Source organism: Danio aesculapii, chromosome 16, assembly GCF_903798145.1.
Source record: "Danio aesculapii chromosome 16, fDanAes4.1, whole genome shotgun sequence".
Taxonomy (NCBI): domain Eukaryota; kingdom Metazoa; phylum Chordata; class Actinopteri; order Cypriniformes; family Danionidae; genus Danio; species Danio aesculapii.
The window spans coordinates 39828734-39850729 of NC_079450.1; the positions used below are offsets into that span (position 1 = coordinate 39828734).

A 21996-nucleotide genomic window follows, 5' to 3' on the forward strand; every position below is an offset into this window, starting at 1 on the left:
ATTAAGCCGCACTGGAAACATATGAGGTGATGGCAAACAGACACAGCTGAAGGTGTTCAGGACTAATTACACAGAGTTTGTATACACCTCTCAAGCACACACACACACACACACACACACACACGTCTATGTTACTATAAGGGGACTGTCAGTCTATACTGGCCAAGAGGGGACCAGGTTTTCTGCTCATTTTAATAAAACAAAAATCACATACAAAATTTACCTTTAAGGTCTTTTTTCATAATATAACTTAAAATAAGATTTTAATAATAAAAAAAAACATGCCAAGTGGGAACCTGAAGCTCTGGCTGATGCCTACCTATTCTACAGGGGACCTTCATGGACTGCATAGACACACAGACTGCTGGAACACAATCTGACTTTATTTACATTCTAAACTCTAAAACGTTTAACATTTATAAATTATTAATTATTCTAATAGTAACCCTAAATGGTAAATAATATTGTTTTACCTGCAAATACAGAAATCAACATTTAAAGTGGATCGTAAAAGTATAGGTGTTATTCAATAAGCTTTATGACAACTTTGATGAAAGGTTTTGATCCATTTCAGATGTTGACTACTGTATTTTAGACTTGAAATTAACACACACATATATACATATTTCTATAATTTTTTGTAGCATGTCACACACACACACACACACACACGCACAAACACACACACACACCACATACGCACGCACACACACGTTGCGGAGTTTTGTTTTACTGATTGTGAACATTACGATGTGGTTTTCTTGCCTTGCCTTCCGTGTTTGTACCTTGCTTTGTTTTGTTTGTTTACGTTGCTTGCTCAGAACCTTATAATTGTAAGGTGACGATTATTTGCCAATAAACTCAAATTTGTGCTGCACGTATTGCATTGGTCGATATGTAAATGAGATGTTATGCCTTTGTTCTTTAATTTCCACAGAAATTTCCACACTCCAATGCACAGTGTTTAGAATTGTGCTCTCACGCAAATTTGCCCTGTTTGGTAAATCTGGCCCATAGTTTGTCAAAATAAGTTCAGCTTACACAAAACTATTTAATATATACTGAAATACATTGCACATGTGCAACTGTGACTGTTATAGAGTTAAGATATCTTTAATATATTTTAGAAACTTCAGAAACATTTAGATTCAGAAAATGTAAATGTGTTTTGTCCCAGTTTTGAATTATCCCTATTGGCATATAATGTAACAAAGCCTGCTTAAAGCATAAATTCTCAAGCATAAACTTTTCCCTAAAGCATAAACATCTCTAAAGTGTGCTTCTGATGTTTACAATGTTACATAATGTATACAATGGCAATCTTAATGGCTAGCAGCATGCATCTGAAGGGTTCCTGTCACAAAAGTATAAAAATTTGTTGTCCAACACCAACATGGACTTGTTTCTGAAAAATAAAGACACTATTATGGACTATTCTGGGTTTATTATTCAGGAAAACTGACTAATTTACTAATGAGTTTGAGTTATTGTTAGATTTAAGACTATAGGGTTAGGCTTACTGTAATGACGTTGAAGACATCTAGCCATTGGAAATAAGCAAGCAGAAAACTAATAAACTTTCAAGGATTTGATCAAAAAGAAACGGGCGACGAGAGCCCATCATGGCCAGTTGCTGCCTCAACAGAACTGAATCCAAACATAATCTCCAGGCCTGGTCTTCTCTCATCCTCTACTGTGGTTTCACCTACTTTTAGGTTTCCAGAGCTCCTTCTGTGAGACTTAAGACCAGTGTGGCATACAGGTAACCGTAGTTAACACTCTTACTGCTCTCTCAAATTTTTGTAAAAATATATTTACCCTCAGAATCTTTAGTCAAGTATCATAACCTTCTCTCCTCCATTTAAACGACTTTACTTCACTTCTGGTCACATGGAATGCCTTTTGGGAGGGGTTATCAAGGCGTGTCTTGTTCAGCATAGGCTTATTCTGAAATTGTAGACCTATATACATTTCTGGAGAGTGCGAATTATGCAACCACAGCTACGTATGGCTGCATTTCATCTTTTAAACGAATGCCACGAGTCCAAAAGTTAAAATGAACAAGTAAATAATAGAGTGAGAATGTGGTAAAATCTGAAAATTTGGTAAAAATCAGGCTGCCGCAAGGGCTTTTCATTTTCTGGAGTGCTTTTGAAAACACTGTAGGTTGGGTTTAGGGAAGTGGGTGGTCGGGTCAATCTGTGCTTTTGAAAACACTATCGGTTGGGTTTAGGGAAGGAGGAGGGTGGATCAGTCGATCAGTCAGTCAGTCAGTCAGTTGACAGCGGTGAATTCATGTGACACGGGCAGGTGCGAATGGCACTCGCGAGAAAAATCTGAGATCTCAAAAAGCGTACACAGTGGCCTCTGGTAGATTTGCAAAAACAAAAACTGCAATAAAACGTGTCTCCTGGGACGTACTTGGTGCCCTACAGAAATGAATATAGGAGTAGGTTTTCAGAACGAGCCTGGGTTGGTCTGGTTTCTGCTCTGCTTTCATCCATTTGTCAATCTTCTTTTATTTTATTAGCAAGCTAGCAACACCCATCTTCCAATAATCCAATCTGTTTCCAGAGGACACACTCTTGTACCACCCTACATTTTCCTCATTTCACAACCATGGATACATGTCATGATAAAGGAAAAAAAGGACAATCTTAACTTGAGTTCCATGGCGACTTTAATAAAAAAAAAGATATTTAAAAAAAATGTTGGAAATCTACAACCATTCACTTCCACAGTATCTGTTTTTTCCTACTATCATTCAGTCAGGTTTTCAGCTTTCTTCAAAATATCTTCATTGTTGTTCAACAGAAGAAAGAAACTCACAAAGATCTAGAACTACTTAAGGGTGAGTAAATTGTGAATATATAAAAATTTGTGGGTGAACCATGCTTTTAAGTCCACCTAAAGGCTATTGCTCTTTTTTTTCCAAATGACTTGTGTCTCAGTTATTTGTGACACATAAATCTGCTGACGTCTTGCATTCGAAGGTGAATGTCTAATGTTCGTGACACAGTTCTAGTTAATTTAACCAAATTATCTTGATGGCAGACTCCAGCATTTAACAATGACTAAAACACCATTTGTGAGGGTGTGCACTGAGATTGGTCCACTGGTTAGTCCAGTTATCCAATCACATGTTCAAAGTCACAGTTTTTGTAGCACATCCAGTATACCCCAAAAGAGATTTGAACCTCTGGGACAACCTTAAAAAAATCCACTCCATCAGCAGAACTGGACCCACTCAGCTTTGTGGCAGTTAAATGTGACTATGCACAAAACAAATTGCATACAACAGTTCTGCAAGAAACTCAGATGAGCCCCAAATTATGTAATAGGGATGCCAATTTCAATAAAATGCCACACATAGTGTCATGCTTATCATCTGGATATGCAAAGACCACAAGAGGACACTCCAGCTATCTATTCACTTCACCGGCCATCGGGACTACACTTCCCAACACTGACGAAGGCCATTTTACCAGACTCTGATTATCACACACCTGCAGCAAATTATACACTAACACATACTAACTACACACACTTGCTACACACATACACCAACACTCTGGATGCGTCTTAATCAGCTGCCTTGCTCCCGAGGTCATTCCTTAGTAGCTCATGTGCACGAATTCAAACAGTGTTGAGTTTCATTACACATTAGGACACACTGACTGTGACATGAGAACATACATCATCTGGAATTTATAAACAACAGCAGAACTTTTCTGAGCTATTCAGTCAAGCAATTTATGTTGGTTTTTAGAATGCAACGTATTATTGGCACCACTTAGAGTACCACAGTAACTGCATACTGCATAGCAACACCATAGGCACTGCATAGCAACCACTTAGATTACTATATTTATAATAGACCGTTTCAGAACTGCTTCAAAACTTTCAAGCTAGACTTTCTCAAGCTAACATCAATGTTTGTCTTTAAACTTTGTCATCTAGTTTAATGTCATATCCAAAAACACAGCAACTGTTAGCACTAGCAGAGATGTAATTTTTGGGATTTTCCCAATTAATAGGGATTGTAAGAAAGGTGACAGTGGGTAGTGCTGTCGTCTCACAGCAAGAAGGTTGCTGCTTCGTGCCTCGGCTGGGTCAGTTGGCGTTTCTGTGTGGAGTTTGCATGTTCTCCCTGCGTTTGCGCGGGTTTCCTGCGGGTGCTCCGGTTTCCCCCACAGTCCAAAGACATGCGGTAGAGGTGAATTGGGAAGGCTAAATTGTCTGTAGTGTATGTGTGTGAAAGAGTGTGTATGGATGTTTCCCAGAGATGGGTTGCGGCTGGAAGGGCATCTGCTGCGTAAAACGTGCTGGATAAATTGGCAGTTCATTCCGCTGTGGCAACCCTGGATTAATAAAGGGACTAAGCTGAAAAGAAAATAAATGAATGAATGATTGAAAGAAAGAAAGTAACAGAGAAACAAACAAACAAGCCAAACTACACTGTGGTATACCAGTGAACCAAAGAACACAACTGAAGGGTTCAGATGCAAAAAGCGCCGTCTTAAATTTCCATCGAAAATTAACATTTTTCTCAGCCTCTTTTGTTATTTTACTTTAAAAACCAGGAAAAAGACTTATTCTTTGCTATAAATGTGATATTATTGAACATACACACAGGATCCTGATAAAAAATCTCATTTTAGAGGGAAATTTCAGACGGCATTTAGAGATTTTTGCATCTGAACTCTTCAACTGTTAAAGCCATCATAAGGCTAACATGTAAGATAACCACACAAAAGTAAACAAAAACAAAAGAAAATAAAAAAACCTGATAAAATCCAATCCTTCAATTTTAAAAGCTGCAGTGCTGAAATATAATGTAAACAACAATGATAAATCACCACAAAGCTCAGCTCTAATTCTAATAACTGCGATCCATCAGCAGCGAGTGGTTTTAAGTGGATCTTGCCAGGCCAGCAGAACACTTAAGCGATTACTGTTATTAGAGGAAGAGAGCCATGTGAACTCTGAGCTGTGCAGGTGAGATGAACATAGAGCTATTCATACAGGTAACCAGATAAAAATAAAGACACTGCCGTCATAGAAAGACACACCCTGGCTCTACACGTCAAACGCTTTGACACGAGCAAATCAAGACAGTGACGGAAAAGTGATTTGAGGGTGTGTGAGGTCAAAGTAAAATCTCAAAGGAGAATACAATTACCCGAGAATAATTTGCTTGTTAGTGTGATGATGTTGATGATGTTTCCATGCGAACGCATTAGCTAAGTCTTCTGAAGTGTAGCAATTATCATGAAAAGCCTTGAAATGTGACTTCATAATTTATAATGTTAAAAACAGTGGCAGCTCATTAACATTTGTGCTGTTTTTATACACTAAAACTGAAGCAAAAATTGAAATAAAATCTGAATATTTTATTAAGCACATAAACTCAAAAGCTTTATAAAAGCTTTATTAGATTAAAATTTTATCCTATGTGACTTACTAAAACAAAGAAAGAACTAAAATGACTACTGTAAATGACTAAAATAAGATAAATTAAAGCTATTAAAAGTCATTTTAATGTGACATAATAAATATATATATATATATATATATATATATATATATATATATATATATATATATATATATATATATATATATATATATATATATATTTAAAAATCTAAAGACAAATACAAATTTAAAGTATAACAATAAAAAGGCTAATAATAATAAAAAAATGTATTATATTTATATTAAATAAATAATAATAATATTAATGCTAAAATAATATATTATATAATATGGGTATGTTATATTATATAATATGGGTAATATGAAATATGAATATGAAAGTGTACAAGAAGAAAAAAAATAGCTTCAATGTATCACAATCAATGTTAAAATGAATTGTATCACAAAAATAATCATGAATCATATCACTTATTTGAAAATATGGAAATGGTAGTGTCATTCTGAGCATTAGTTTAAGTTGAGTTTTATTTTGTAATTTTATCTCTATTGTATCAGATGTAAAATGCTGTCTAGATTGGACATGAATATCATGTTTGCTGTGAGACCAGACCAAAGAATATAAAAATTGTGGCTTTGGCTCAGCAAATAGCAAATTGAAAGTGATAATTTAGTCACCAAGAAAAATAATTAATGCCAATATCTTATGTGACTAACTAAATTAAAGAAACAACTAAAATTAATAAATGACTAAATAATTTCAATAAGATTAAAGCTATTTAAAAACTAGTAAATTAATATCATATAATGATACAATTTTTTAAATAAAAAAAGCTGTGATGTATTATAATCAATATGAAAATGAACCGTATTACATAATTAATCATGAAACTTTTTGGAGAATATGGAAAGGTGGTGCCATTAGAGCTTTCATTTAAATAAAAGTTTTGTAAGATTTTGTAATTTTATCTCTATTGCATCAAATTCTGTCTAGACTGGACAGAGGTGAATATTATGTTTGCTGTGAGACCAGACCAAAGAATATAAAAATTCTGGTTTTAGCAAATTGAAAGTGATTATTTAGTCACAAAAAATAAATAAATAAATAAATAAATCTATTTTACAATTTTAGGTATTATTTATAGATTGGGTTTGGGTTTTTTGCATTGTTTTGATTGATGGTGTCAACGAAATGGCTGAAACTGCCATCATCATAGTATGTTAAACAATTTTATTTATAAAATGAAATAAAATAAAAAGTGAATACTGGGCTGCAAGAAAGTATATATTTTAAAATCCATTTTCAAAGTTTGACACTTGTTGACACTGCCCCCAAGTGGACATTTTAACAAAACTGTGGAATGAAAGAAATCCACTTGCTGAAGCGTGTTGTGTTCATTACACTAATTATCCAGTTATATTGCATCAAAATTCTCTGCCTGGTGTCTGCTACAATAACAAACATTGGCTTTGCAAACATGACTGTGGATAATAATAAAAGACTACACTTCCTTTAACTAATTCACAAATGTCAGATCATCGCCAGGCCCGGATTAAGAATTCAGAGGCCCCTGGGCACAATGTCTTGTAGGCCCCCTACCTGGGTGAATTAAAAAATAAGATTAATATAGCCTAATATTTTTTAAATTAAATTAATCTATAATGTATTGCCTGCATTTTTAAAATAAATGATATACAGTACATATATTTCTAATCTACAAAGTTTTAACTTATTTTAAAGCACACTTTGAAAAAAAAATACTAATACAACTAGTGAAAATTAATGGATTTCAATATACTCGTTCAAGTTCACAGAAGCAGTACTAAAAATATGTATTTGAGGGTATGTTTAATGTATAACTTCTACAAACTTATAATGCATATGATTTGGATACAACACATCTCCAATCCAGTTCTATGAATCTGAGTCTTCTATAATACACACACTTATGAATGATTCCTACTTGTCTTCCTTGTGATGAAGAGTAGGCAAAATCTGATATGTTATGCGTAAAAAAATGAAGATCGTGTTCATCAGATGCTGGATTCGAACCGGGTTCATGAATGATCGCGTCAAAACATGTTGCCATGCGCTTTACGAGCTACACCACTCATGCTGCTGTTAGTTGCACGCTTTAGTTATGTTGTCTCTGTCAATTAAATGGTGATGGGCGGGAATCACTCAACTAGCTTATTCCAATGAGGTGTGCTATTTGCACTTAGTCTAAATAGACACTCCAAAATCCACCCTCGCAGGGGCCCCAAGTGCGTACGGGCCCATGGGCCTGTGCCCATAATGCCCATTGGTTAATTTGGCCCTGATCATCGCTTATGTTTTTTTTACTTCATGGAGCTCTAACAAAGAGCCATTTCACCTCCATTGTGAGACAGCAGAATTCATAAAGAGGTAACGGTAGACTTGACTGATCTGATAAAAATCCCTCATCAGTGATCCAGACAGTGCGTCTGATAAATGACACAGGAGACAGCACATTCATGGCATTATCTTTCATCAGTGATGCACACACTGATGCTGAAACACTCTCACACTCTTCTAATCTTCCAGAGGGACACAAAGAAAGGCCCCCCTCATTCATCTAAACACCGTTCTGACATCAGTTTGTGAAAGGATGCTGTCTGACTTCATGATTTGGGTGAAAAAGAACAGGCCCTGTAAACTGTCACTAATAAAAGCTTGATACTTGGGTGCATGCGTAAAAAAGTGGTGTCATTGCATGCAAAAACAGATCACAAATTTCTGCATATAAAATGTCTTCAAATACCAATGACTGCTCAAATAAAGGAAGTGAAACTGAATTTTCAGCAGTACTGTTGGTTGATCAGAGCAACAACAATCTAAAAACAAAATATTGATCACAATTTAGTACAAATTATCTATAATTAACTTATACAATGGAAACAATAGAGGTACTAAGACCAAGACCAAGCCCAAAAAATTTTACTTTGAACAAGGTATGATTGTTGGTGCCAGACGGGCTGGTCTGAGTATTTCAGAAACTGCTGATCTACTGAGATTTTCATGCACAACCATCTCTGGAGTTTACTGAGAATGGTCAGAAAAAGAGAAAGTATACAGCGAGCAGCAGTTCTGTGGGAGGAAATGCCCTGTTGATGCCAGAGGTCAGAGGAAAATGGTCAGACTGGTTTGAGCTGATAGAAAGGCAACAGCAACTGATATAATATCATGTCAATATGGACCAAAATCTCTAAGAACCTTGTTGATTCTATGCCACGAAGGATTAGGGCAGTTCTGAAGGCAACCCGGTACTAGTAAGGTGTACCTAATAAAGTGGCTGGCTAATAAAGTGTGTATATATATATATATATATATATATATATATATATATATATATATATATATATATATATATATATATATATATATATATATATATATATATATATATATATATATATATATATATATATATATATATATATATGTATATATGTATTTGTATGTATCATTCATTCATTCATTTTCTTTTCGGCTTAGTCCCGAAATTTTATTAATCCGGGGTCGCCACAGCGGAATGAACCACCAACTTATCCAGCATATTTTTTAAGCAGCAGATGCCTTTCTAGCTGCAACATCCATACACACTCACTCACACTCATATGCTATGGACAATTTAGTTTACAAAATTCACCTGTACTGCATGTCTTTGGACTGTGGGGGAAACCGAAGCACCCGGAGGAAACCCACGCAAACGCAGGGAGAACATGCAAACTCCACACAGAAACGCCAACTGACCCAGCCGAGGCTCGAACCAGCGACCTTCTTTTCAAAATTAACTAAACTTGTGAATGCTGAATAGCCATTCCATATAAAACTAACAGTCCTTACATACTTTCATCATGAGCCATTACATACAAAAATGCTGAACTAGTTGTCAAAATGTCAAGCAAATTTAATAAAAATGTTTAAATTTTTTTCCTGAAAATGTTTTCTAAGTTGAACAGTTTCTAGAATGATTTACAGACCTATGTATGTTGTAGGTTCAGTTCTGATAAGTACTGCAATATTGTTTACAGTTGTGCACAGCTCTACCCAAAGGAAGTTTATGTTTGTTATAAATAAGGGTGTATTTATTCTTTTACACAATGCTTTGAATAAACTGGAATTGTAAAGAGCATATGCAGTAAAAATGTGAAACATACATATTCAGTGTCTTGTACCTAGATACCTCATTAAATGCAGTGATGGTTTTACTGTAGTTTTTAAATGGCTGTGCAAATAGTATAAAGTGCTGTCTTCAGCATTTTCAGGACGTGTCACTAACATCTGACTTTTTTTTGCATTGGAAGTAAACAGTCATAATGAAAACATGATAAAGCCATTTGACTATCTTGTTCATAAACAATGATGTCAAGACTTTTCATCTTGACACTGACACTTTCATTGACATGAATACTTGCTTTTGAGGAATGAGCTATCCATTTTGAGCAAGTGACATGCTTTTGCAGATTTTTTAAGTAGGTTTTGCAGTTTGTACTAATTGTTTTGAGAAATGCATTAACTGTTGTGCAAATGTAAATAGTTTTGGGAGAAATGCACCAGAGAAAAGCGACTGAGAAAAACTGTAATCAGACGAGTTGCCTCACCTTTTCATCCTGCTGGAAAGTAACCTTTTTAGGCTCAGATCGGGTCCGGTTGAGTCTGTGAGTAATTTTGTCCCTCAAAAGAGAAGTGTAGCCCAAGTGCTGGTAAATGGGGTTTGTGGTCATCTTAGCGATGTACTCCGCTGCCTTTGTCTCAATGTAGAGAGTGATGAGACCGTCCGTAACCAGATCGTGAACCGATTCAAAACGTTTTTCTCCCACAAAGTGCTTTCCATCATAGAAGAGTCGATAGTTCAGAGTCTGGCCACCAAATCTGAGTGAAACAAATAATATTGTATATCATTTTACTGAAGATTTTAATAGAACAAAATTACATATTTCTTTTCATAATTGTTTAAATTAATAAAATAAAATAAAATAAAATAAAATAAAATAAAATAAAATAAAATTAATATAATATAATATAATATAATATAATATAATATAATATAATATAATATAATATAATATAATATAATATAATATAATATAATATAATATTTAGATTAATAAATAAATGGAAGGATCAATAAAGACAAATTATAATTTTTTTTAATTTATTTATAAAATGTATTACTTGATGCTAAATATTTGTATATATTATTATAATGTTTATTAATATAATTTTTCATATCATATAAAATAAAAATGTTACAATTTAATAGAATATAGAATCAGACAGGCCGACCGACCGACAGACAGACAAACGACAGACAGCCAGAAAGACAGCCAGACATAAATAGATAGATAGATAGAACGATAGATAGAACGATAGATAGAACGATAGATAGATAGATAGATAGATAGATAGATAGATAGATAGATAGATAGATAGATAGATAGATAGATAGATAGATAGATAGATAGATAGATAGATAGATAGATAGATAGATAGATAGATAGATAGATAGATAGATAGATAGATAGATAGATAGATAGATAGATAGATGGATGTTTGATGGATGAATGAACGTTACAGTATGTACAGGGAAAAGCACAGAAGGATGAGAGTTTGATGGATGAATGAACGTTACAGTATGTACAGGGAAAAGCACAGAAGGATGAGCTGAGAGTACCTCAAAGCAAGTGTGTATGTTCCTGGCTGTCTCTGACTCTCTCTGATGAGATAAGCACCTTCTGTCCCCGCCAGAAGTTCATCTGCCTGCTCTCTGGAAATCAGACCGTGGAACCTGTACAAAGACACCCTGATTTAACTTCAAGTTAAAATTTGCTCACACAAGCACACACACAGCGTAGAATTTCTTGTAGCTTTCATATTCATATGCACAGCAACTCTCGCTCAATTGACACAACATAAATCACTGTCCTTTTCTCTCTCCCTCATACGCGCTTTTTCACATTATCACCCGTGCACACATCACTGCACAAAATCAATGTGTACAACCTTTCATAACACTCTTAAATGAAAATCCTGCAAACTCAGTAGAATTCACATGCATTGTGTAAGGAAAGGAGAAAGTAACACTGGCCACTATATTAGGAACACCTGTTTAAAGGGACAGTTCACTTAAAAATAAGAATTTGGTCATTATTTTCTCATCCTTTACTTGTTCCAAATCTAGAGTTTCTGAAATGAGTTTCTTTCTTCTTGACCACCATAGTATTTGCTTTCCCTACTATGGAAGTCGATGGTACGGGGTTCCAGCTTGCTTTAAAACATCGTCTTTTGTGTTCAACTGATGAAAGAAGCTTTGGAACCACTTAACACCTGATTCACATGGGGTTTCAGTGTCAACGCTTGACAGAGGGCGTGTCTGAAGTTGGGGCTGATGCGATCGTAGCAGGAGGTGTAGGCGATCGTAGTGGACCTTGTGTCGCCCACTAAGGTAACACCCATGCTACTGTGACGGTTGGGTTTAGGGTAGGGGGAGGTGTAGGCGATCGTCAACTATGTAGTGGACCTTGTACCGCCCACTAAGGTAACACCCATGCTACTGTGATGGCTGGTTTAGGGTAGGGGGATGTGTAGGCGATTGTCAACTACGTAGTGGACCTTGTACCCCCCACTAATGTAACGCCCATGCTACTGTGATGGTTGGGTTTAGGGTAGGAGGAGGTGTAGGCGATCGTCAACTAGGTAGTGGACCTTGTACAGCTCACTAAGGTAGCGCCCATGCTACTGTGATGGTTAGGTTTAGGTATGCTACTGTGACGGTTGGGTTTAGGTTAGGGGGAGGTGTAGACGATCGTAAACATACTTAGTGGACCTTGTACCACCCACTAAGGTAACGCCCATGCAACTGTGATGGTTGGATTTAGGGTAGGGGGAGGTGTAGGCAATCGTCAACGATATAGTGGACCATGTGCCACCCACTAAGGTAACGCCCATGCTACTGTGATGGTTGAGTTTAGGTTAGGTGGAGGTGATCGTAGTGGACCTTGTACCGCCCACTAGGGTAACGCCCATGCTACTTTTACGGTTGGGTTTAGGTTAGGGGGAGGTGTAGGCAATTATCAACTACGTAGTGGAACTTGTACCACCCACTAAGGTAACACCCATGCTACTGTGATGGTTGGGTTTAGGGTAGGGAGAGATGTAGGCGATCATCAACTACGTAGTGGACCTTGTACCGCCCACTAAGGTAGTGCCCATGCTACTCTGACAGATTGTTTTTGAAAGGGCTGCTGCCAAAAAAAGCAGAATCAAAACTGTTCTAAACCCTGAATCAATATCAGAATTACTTTTGTATGCTGGAAGGAAATTACGTTATGCAGTTTAAAACAACGATCTGAAAGATGACATTAAGTATTACGCTTAGACAGGTATGTTACAGGTATAATCTATCGGAGTCACGCAAATGTATGTAGATTGTGTTCTTGTTTATGAATGGGTTTATATGCATGGAAGTATTGTTGAGATGCTGAAAACGTCCGGTAAAAGATTGGCTATTTTTTAAGTTCATGGAGTACCTTTTACAACATCGGAAATATGTTTGGTTAAATAGACATAAGCATTAGTTTTGTTGTTCAAGTGTAAAAGGAGATGAAACAAGCAATGTACGAGGATCAGCGAGCACAATTGAAATTGAAAAGTCACTCTGTATTTTGGTAACATAAGTCTAATGTAAAAAGATTTCTGTTTTTAGCACTCCTTTTTTCTGGTTTAGTTTAATAACAAAACATAAGTAAATGTGCTCTTCCGCCTAATCAGCTTTACTGAGGTGAAGTGAGGTGAATTTAGATTATTAAAAAGAAAGTCTGAATGTGCGAATATAAAACCAACTTTACCCCAATGCCAGTTTTGGGGAAATATTATTTCTTCACCCACTGGCCTGTCAACAACTACGCTGGACAAAGTGCGTGTCACCAGTTTTCTAACTGGTGAATGACATGATCTAGTATCATATCTACTCAGTAAGCGTTTGTGAGTCTTAAGGAGGCATGATTTTGGATGGCAGGGGAGAGACGTAAAATTTCTAAGCTATTATGCTAATTCTAGCATTCTGGCAGATCACCTACTACACCTAAATACACGTTAAAACGCTATGTTTTTTATTTATTGTTTTAAGTTTTTAGTTACTCTGCTCTTAAAATCATTCAGCATAAATCCACAGAATTTTTTACAATTTTGGCACAAAATAGCAAAAAAATTTTTTTTCGAAAAGCAGAATCTGTCTGGTCCTACTAATAAACTAAAGAATGTGAAAACTAATCCAATAGAGCATTTTCATAAAATGGTGATGACAAATACTTTAGCGGTTCATTTATGAAGCTATACTTTGTATTATATCCTCTTTGCATCAAAAAAATTTAAAAGTTAACACTTATGCAATGTGTTTCTAATGCCAAGCCTATGGACAGGACAGTAAATTTGACGTTGTTCTCCCTTTTAACTTTTTTAAAGCCATAAAAACACTATCGTGAAGCTTTTCTTTGGTTATCTGAGCAGATTGGAAGGCATAAAAGAAACACATATTTGTGGAACTCTCCCATTCGCTGCTCCATAAGTTTACCTGCTGCTGAGAAACATGAAAATATAAAAAAAAAAGTGCCTATTGACTTTGAATGCAAAGAAAAAAAATGTCATATGCGTATTTCTGACTGCTGATCTACTAAAATTGTCAAGCACAACTATCTTTAGGGTTTACAGAAAACGTCCTAAACGAGAAAAAACTGAAGTGAAAGGCAGTTTCTGTGTGTGGAAATCTCTCGGTAGAGGTCAGAGGAGAATGAGCAGAGTTTAAAAGGCAACAGTAACTCAAACAGACACTTGCTACTGTCGTGGCAAATTATGGTTCTGGGTGCCAAAGACTTTAATGCTGCAGCAAGAAATGAGACATCAGCTTGAGTCTTCTTGAGTCTGCCTTCTGCTCTCAAACCAAGTTACTTTAACCGTCTTCAGTTCATATCAGCTGATTTTCAAACATTATTTCCTAACCTGCTTTTTGTGGGAAATTTCTCCCTGCAGTGTTTTTTGTTCTTCAACAATCATATGCATTCAGAGCGTATACGTTATTGGTCATGTAAATACATTTACTTGTATCATATGATGTTCTTTCAATGGTTAATAACAATTTTGTCATTGTTACTGTGTTGTTTTTTACCTTCTTAGCAACAGAACTACCATCATCTGACTCAATGTATTGAAATGTGTATAACCAACTGCATATGACCGACCAAGTGTACAGTTGAAGTCAGAATTATTAGCCCCTCTGAATTATTCGCCCCCTGTTTAATTTTTTCCCCAATTTCTGTTTAACGGAGAGAAGATTTTTTTTCAACACATTTCTAAACATAATAGCTTTAATAACTCATTTCTAATAACTGATTTATTTTATCTTTGCCATGATGACAGTAGGCGACGCAGTGGCGCAATAGTTAGTGCTGTCGCCAGACAGCAAGAAGGTTGCTGGTTCAAGCCTCAGCTGGGTCGGTTGGCGTTTCTGTGTGGAGTTTGCATGTTCTCCCTGCATTTGCGTGGGTTTCCTCCGGGTGCTCTGGTTTCCCCCACAGTCCAAAGATTAGATTAGATTAGATTAGACTCAACTTTATTGTCATTACACATGTACAAGTACAAGGCATCGAAATGCAGTTTAGGTCTAACCAGCAGTGCAATAGCAGCAAGTGCAGGATATAGGTATAAGTTATAAAGTGCAGTTATAGAAAAACTATGGTAATATTTACAGATGGATGTACTATGAACATTATATACAGGTTGTATTAGCTATGAACCGAGATTTACAATAAATGAATATATGTACAGGATGCTATTAATAATCAGATGTGTGCAGATAGATAAACATAATTACAAATGTATATGTACAGTGGGTGTGTACATAATTACAAATGTATATGTACAGTGGGTGTGTACATAATTACAAATGCCCATGTGCAGTGGACATTTCATCCATGGCCAGAGATGTGTTGCTTCTGGAAGGGCATCCGCTGCGTAAAACATGTGCTGGATAAGTTGGTGGTTCATTCCGCTGTGGCGAACCCGGATTATAAAGGTACTAAGCTGAATAGAAAATGAATGAATGATGACAGTAAATAATATTTGACTAGATATTTTTCAAGACACTTCTATACAGCTTAAAGTGACATTTAAAGCCTTAACTAGGTTAATTAGGTTAACTAGGCAGGTTAGGGTAATCAGGCAAGTTATTGTATAACGATGGTTTGTTCTGTAGACAGTCGAAACAAATATATCTTAAAGGGGCTAATAATTTTGACCTTAAAATGATTCATAACAAATTTAAAACTGCTTTTATTCTAGCCAAAATAAAACAAATAAGGCTTTCTCCAGAAGAAAAAATATTATCAGACATAATGTAAAAATTTCCTTGCTCTGTTAAACATCATTTTGGAAATATTTAAAAAGAAAACAACATTCAAAGAGGGGCTATTAAATCTGACTTCAAGTGTATGTGATAGAGGTACAACTTACATGTGGGTAAAAGGTTATAAAAAACATTCATGCTTACATTGAGTAACAATAAAACAGAAATTATTTCAACCAAGGTTTGCAGTATATTTGAACACACATCTATGGTGGCCAAGAAAGTTCAAACCCTGTAAGTTAAGAAAACAAATACATAAAAATTCTGAAAACAGCATCAATTTGACAACACACACATAGGCAAGTCCTCACAGCACATGCAAACACAAAAATGTGCTGTAAATAGTGCAGACCACAACAGAAATGTGTCAGGGGACCCCAAAAAGTGACAAACTGCTTCCTGTGGTGGTGTTGGCAGACATCCCACCTCTCCCGGAAGCTCTGGGAGACTCCTGTATATTGATAGCAACTCCCTGATGCCCGCAAATTAGACACAACGTCCTGGAAATCATGGAGGCACAAGGGAATGATAGTAAGCCTTAAATTACATAAAGAGAGTGCAGTAAAGTACCTGTATTACAAATCGCCAGTTTCTGGGTCTATGAATGAATACATCACTTTATCACTTGTCCAGACCTTTGCTCAAACTGTTTCATTCCACCACACTTTCTATTATACTTTCTAAAGATATGAGGGTATCAGCAGTTGAGCATGAATATGGACCTTGCATTTATGTAAGACAAAAAATATAAAAATATAAGCGAAAGTAAAACGGGGGGGTGGGGGGGTTGGGGTTGGGGGTTGGGGACGGTTGCTCAACAGGATGCAGGGTTGGATATCTGTGCTGATACAACATGGTATTCAAGAGTTCACACTTAGCTGATGATTGATTATAAGCTTATTTGACATGCTTTGCAGGATGAGAGGGAAGATTGAGCTCAGGTAGATCTCAAGAACTCCCCCACTTATTTGTGGCTAATAACAAAATGCTTTATGAGGAAAAATACTGTTGGCTAGGAACTTGACTATGGTGCCAATTTGGTTTGGTCAATTTACTTTTGACGCATGTCTTTGGATGGTGGAAGGAAATCGGGGAACCCATCAAAACATGGGGAGAACTCCACACAGAAACGCCAACCAGCCTGGCAAGGACAGAAACCAGCAACATTATTGCTGTGAGGCAAAAGTGCTAACCACTGGGCCGCCGTGCCACCCAATCTAGGAAAAAAAATTAGGAAGGAATAGGGGAGGACGGGGGGATTCTTCAAGATGAAGATGACTGTGGTATTGTCTTATTGGAGAATCATGTATTAGCTAATATGGGTCCAGTCGGGATCAATAAGCTCATGATACTCTCGAAATTTGATTATAAATAAACTTCTCAACATTAATTGTGCAACAAGTCAGATTACTAGGGCTAAAATACAATAAAATTGTACTTAATTCAAGCCCATAGCCAACCTTTTGAAAGGGGTGGTTCTTCTTTCTGAAAAGGCGGACCTTATTTGCAGCTATTCGCCTCATGCGAGGTTTAAATTCTGCATTTTAACACTAATTTTTGCTGAATCAGCTTGTTGAATGGAATGTGCTTGTCGAAATGATGTACTAAAAATATGCGCTTACCATATTATTTTATACATTTGACTTTAAATTATTACACTTTTAGATATGATGTTATGAGATTAGCATTTAAAAAAAAAATTATAATAATAATAAAGAAGAATGAAAAAAAGACTTATTTTTAAATACGAATTTATTATCATCCATTATAGGAAAAAAAAATAGGAATCTGATGAAACTTGTTTTAAACAAAAAGTGTAGCCCATGGGTCACCAATCTATGTCCTGTAGGGCCGGTGTCCCTGCAGGGTCTAGCACCAATTGCCTCAACACACCTACCTGGATGTTTCAAGTATACCTAGTAAGATTTTGATTAGCTTGTTCAGGTGTGTTTGATTAGGGTTGGAGCTAAAATCTGTAGGACACTGGCCCTCCAGGAACAAGTTTGGTGACCCCTGGTGTAGCCTTTAGGCAAATAAACTGGCCATTTCATTCAACTTTACTCCGTCAGAGTTTGGCCACTTGAATAATTAAAAATTTAATTTGTCTTAAAGGTTCAAGAAACCCTCAAGTACTTTTTTTTGGAGATTTTTTTACAGATTTGTGTGCTGAGCATCACTTAAGCTTTAATTGTGGGGTAAACTGGATAATTTTGAGCTTTTGTCAGCTAATTTCATCTCCCGAGTTTAAAATAATTTTTGGGGCGAAATCAAAATCGGTCATGTAGCGCAATACTGCAAGTGGAATGATGATGCGTCGGTTTCTCATTATTATTCATAGCAGAGTTTTCTTATCTTATGACAAGACCTTGCTTCTTAATTATTTATAAGAGCACGAACTTTCCGAAGGCAAGACAGACCTGCCAAGCTGTGAGACCCTATGTTGATGACTGGGTGAGACCGCATCGATGGATTCTGCATACGGCATGCAGTATTTAGCTGTTCATAAAGGGTCGTATGTGTTTGTTTCCATGATCCACGAGGTTTGTTGCATGTTTTTCCCCACGATCCTGTCAGGACAGATACAGCAAAGCTGTATGTGTGCAGCAAACATTTTTGTCAGGAGAGCAGTATGAGAATTGGAGAATGGCGGACTTTGTCTTTTATCAGTGGAGTTCATTCACATTTAGACACATCGCCGTGCTGCTGTGTTTGCCTATATCCTCCAGATTACCAGCAGGGCTAATGGTTGAAATAAGCAGGGCAAGAGACCTGCTGCACTGTGTCTGCATTCAGACCCGGAGAGAAGTCCTCATTTATAGTGTTTATATGAACACGATTATCTTTATAATGTTATAAATTGTGGTTATGTGCATGTGAAATTACGAATAACAAATGTAGCGGGGAAGTAAATTACTGTTTATTTCTTTGCATTTTAACTTTGTAAACTATAAAATCATGCGTCTCCTTGTGTCTCATTTTGACAACAGTTGTTTGCTCCCTTCCTTCTCCCCTGCCGGCCACGCCCACTCCTGCCTCTGCTCGCAGAGCTCCACGCCCATTATGATGCATTTTTAGAAAAAAATTCTGAGGTAGACTTGAACTGAAAAAGGGGGTTTCATGGCCCTTTAAAGCCTTCTTTTATATGTCATTTTCACAATTTATGATGGCATAGCAGTAACAAATGGGACAAACCAGTACATGCAAAGGCCAAATACTGGACTTCTGGACCGATTATGAACCCACCCTAAAATCATCTCAAACTTGTCTTGAACCTGGAAATGAGTTTCAAGGTTGCCGGATTTTACTCCAATAGAGCACTTTTGGGATGTATAAAAAAATTATTGTTTATTGTGCTCCATGAGAAATAAAGGAGTATTTTCAAAAGGGATCCAACCTAGTATTGGTAAGGTATACCTAAAAAAGTGGCCATTGAGTGTACACAACATATGTAGAATGAAGAGAAATAATACTGATGTTTTGCATTCAAAGTACAACTTATAGATTTAGATACTCACTCTCTGCCATAGTATTTCGGTCTGCTTTCCATCTGTAAACAAAAGAAGAGAAAAGAGAGATGAATACACGAGAAATACATCACAAAACAAACTTTGTTCATTTGTTCATATGTTGGGAAATTATTTTCTAACAAGATGGGCATTTTGTGAACATGGAGGCAGCATAAACTTCTGCTCTGGTGTTTGGCAAAAGAAAAACTCAGTCTTGATAAACCTTGGGATAAACCTTGGGAGTGTTTACACACATTTTCCAGTACATACCTCCTGAGGACATGTGATCCTCTTTGGTCTTGGTGCTTCCTGCTGTAGCTGGTACACTGGTGAACAAAAGATAATATTTTTACATTGTTTTGATCATGATTTTCCAATACTAACATGATTAAGACAATATCGTTATCTACAACCAAAACAAGACATTTTTGACAACCTTAATTTGAGGTTTCATTATCAAAGTGCAGTAGGCATGTGCACGCTTTGATCAAATTATTAAAAAAAGTCACATACTTTTCACTGCATTTTATGATAAGATACACACACACACACACACACACACACACACACACACACACATACACACAGCAGTGGTCAACACTTTGATGGGCATGGCCTGTATCTGCCATTGTTTCTTTGTAAACAAATAATTACCTGCACATGAAGCTTTCGTAGAATTAAAAATGAAACTGTATATGGTAGACAAACTGTGTGTTCATATGTGAAATTCAGGAGGGCACATTGGATGACATAAATGATGGTGTGTTCCATTAATGCATCAACAATACATTGACAATGTGTATGATTCCAAATTACTGTCCTCACTACTAAATATTCCACCTTTAACTATTAGTGCTTTCATAAAGTGGAAGCAACTAGGAACGTCTTGATTATGAACCAACCTACATTCCCTGAATAGGGAACAGAGACGTGTGTCTGGAACAGACTATTGGAGATCGCTAGACAACCAATCACTCTGAAGAGAAATAAATGCCAAATGAATTGGCAGAGTTCGGTTGTGCAGGTGCCAGCGATTAGTCATTAAAGAAAAGCATATCAGCTGGCGTCCACGGTGTGAGCATTTAGATTTTGCCAGCTGAAGAACTGATCACTCCACTAACAGCTGGAGATTCAGCAGATGTGCCAGTGGAGACACACGTCTCTGTTCCCTAATCAGGGAATGTGGGTTACGTTTGTAACCAGGTCGTTCCTCTTCATCGGAACTACAACATGTGTCTGGATCAGACTATGGGAGACTATATGGAAAATGCCACAGCAGCTAAGCCATCATGCTCCTGATGTGCAGTTTGCCAAGCAAAATGTGAGTGCACCAGTATCACCTAGAACGCAACTTTCCAACGTCCCCTAGGCCCTTTAATTACCATTACATGGAAATATTTAGAATTTTAGAACTTAGATCTGGGGTTGTAAATGTGCTTTTACCAAGCTAATGTAGACTAGGGATTTTAGAAATACGTCAGTACATTGGGAAAGCGTGCCAGTCCCCGAAGGGAAAGGATGCTGCGGAGGCCTCCTGCTACTCAAACATACTCGAACATATGGACTAGCCTTATGGAGGGGGAGTGCTACATATGATAAACTGGTTAGCGGGTATGGAAGACACGGGTCCACCTGTAAGGGGGAACACATCGTGGCTAAATAAGCATATGGGGTCGCCATGGGGGACGGTGCAAAGCTGGCACCGACCCTCAGCACGTGGGTAGACCAAGTGGGCATACCAGACAACACACTGAGCCAGGCACCAGGCTCCTCCGCTGAGTTGGGTGCTGGGGGCCTCCAAGAAATTCTCTAAGGTTCGCCAGCAGGGAACTAATAGTAGAATAGAAAAAGCGCATGTATCTCTGGGTTAGGGAGCATGGCACAGCAAGTATTTTTGACACTGAGCTTAATTTTCTCCCGATTGACTGGGGTTACCCAGTAATCAGGAGGTAACTGGCTCCACTTGAAGATTATAAAATCTCATAAATATGTTAGGTGTCGCCCAGCCCGCAGCTCTACATATATCTGTAAGAGAAGTGCTAATGCCCAAGAGGAGGTGACACTTCTAGTACAGTGTGCTCTCACGCTTAGGGGACACGACTCGCACTGGCATTGTAAAGCGAGGGGGATGGCATCAATTATCCAGTAGGCCATCCTGTTTATATATGGCACCTCCCTTCTGCCGACAACCATAACAGATAAAGAGCTGTTCACAAGATCTTAAGTTTTGTGTTTGTTCCATGTAAAGGTGTAAAGCGTGAACAGGACAAACTCTTGAACGATGCCAATGTGATCAACAGAACAGTGTCTGTGCAATTAGGCTCACTAGGGAAAACGCATTTTTGCGCAAAACAACTAGCAATGGCCTTTTTCGGGAGAAGCCAACAGATCGACCTGGCTTGCCTTAAGCGCTCCCATATCAGCTGGACCGAGCCGGAGTGGAGTCTCCATTCTCTTTTGAGACGCTAGCTGCCGTGAGAGCACATCGGCTGCACGGTTGAACTAGCGTGGAATGTGAATGGTAAGCAGCGAATTCAAATGGGTGGGACTCTAGAGGAGCAGACGGTGTGTGCACTGAGACATGCAACAGGAGCGTATACCCTGATTGCCATGCTGTAGGTCCTGACCAA

At 37.2% G+C, this 21996-nt stretch overlaps 1 protein-coding gene across 1 annotated transcript in view; it reads right to left on the reverse strand.

The window, feature by feature from the left end:
- The window catches only part of chn2 (chimerin 2), a 120380-nt gene that overhangs the window by 44298 nt on the left and 54086 nt on the right, over positions 1-21996 (reverse strand). The window contains exons 3-6 of the mRNA XM_056474773.1: positions 19637-19692; positions 19376-19407; positions 11136-11249; positions 10063-10333 (exon numbers count right to left, since the gene is read on the reverse strand). Of these exons, the coding sequence (XP_056330748.1) occupies positions 10063-10333; positions 11136-11249; positions 19376-19407; positions 19637-19692 (473 nt within the window). The remainder of the gene's footprint in view (positions 1-10062; positions 10334-11135; positions 11250-19375; positions 19408-19636; positions 19693-21996) is intronic.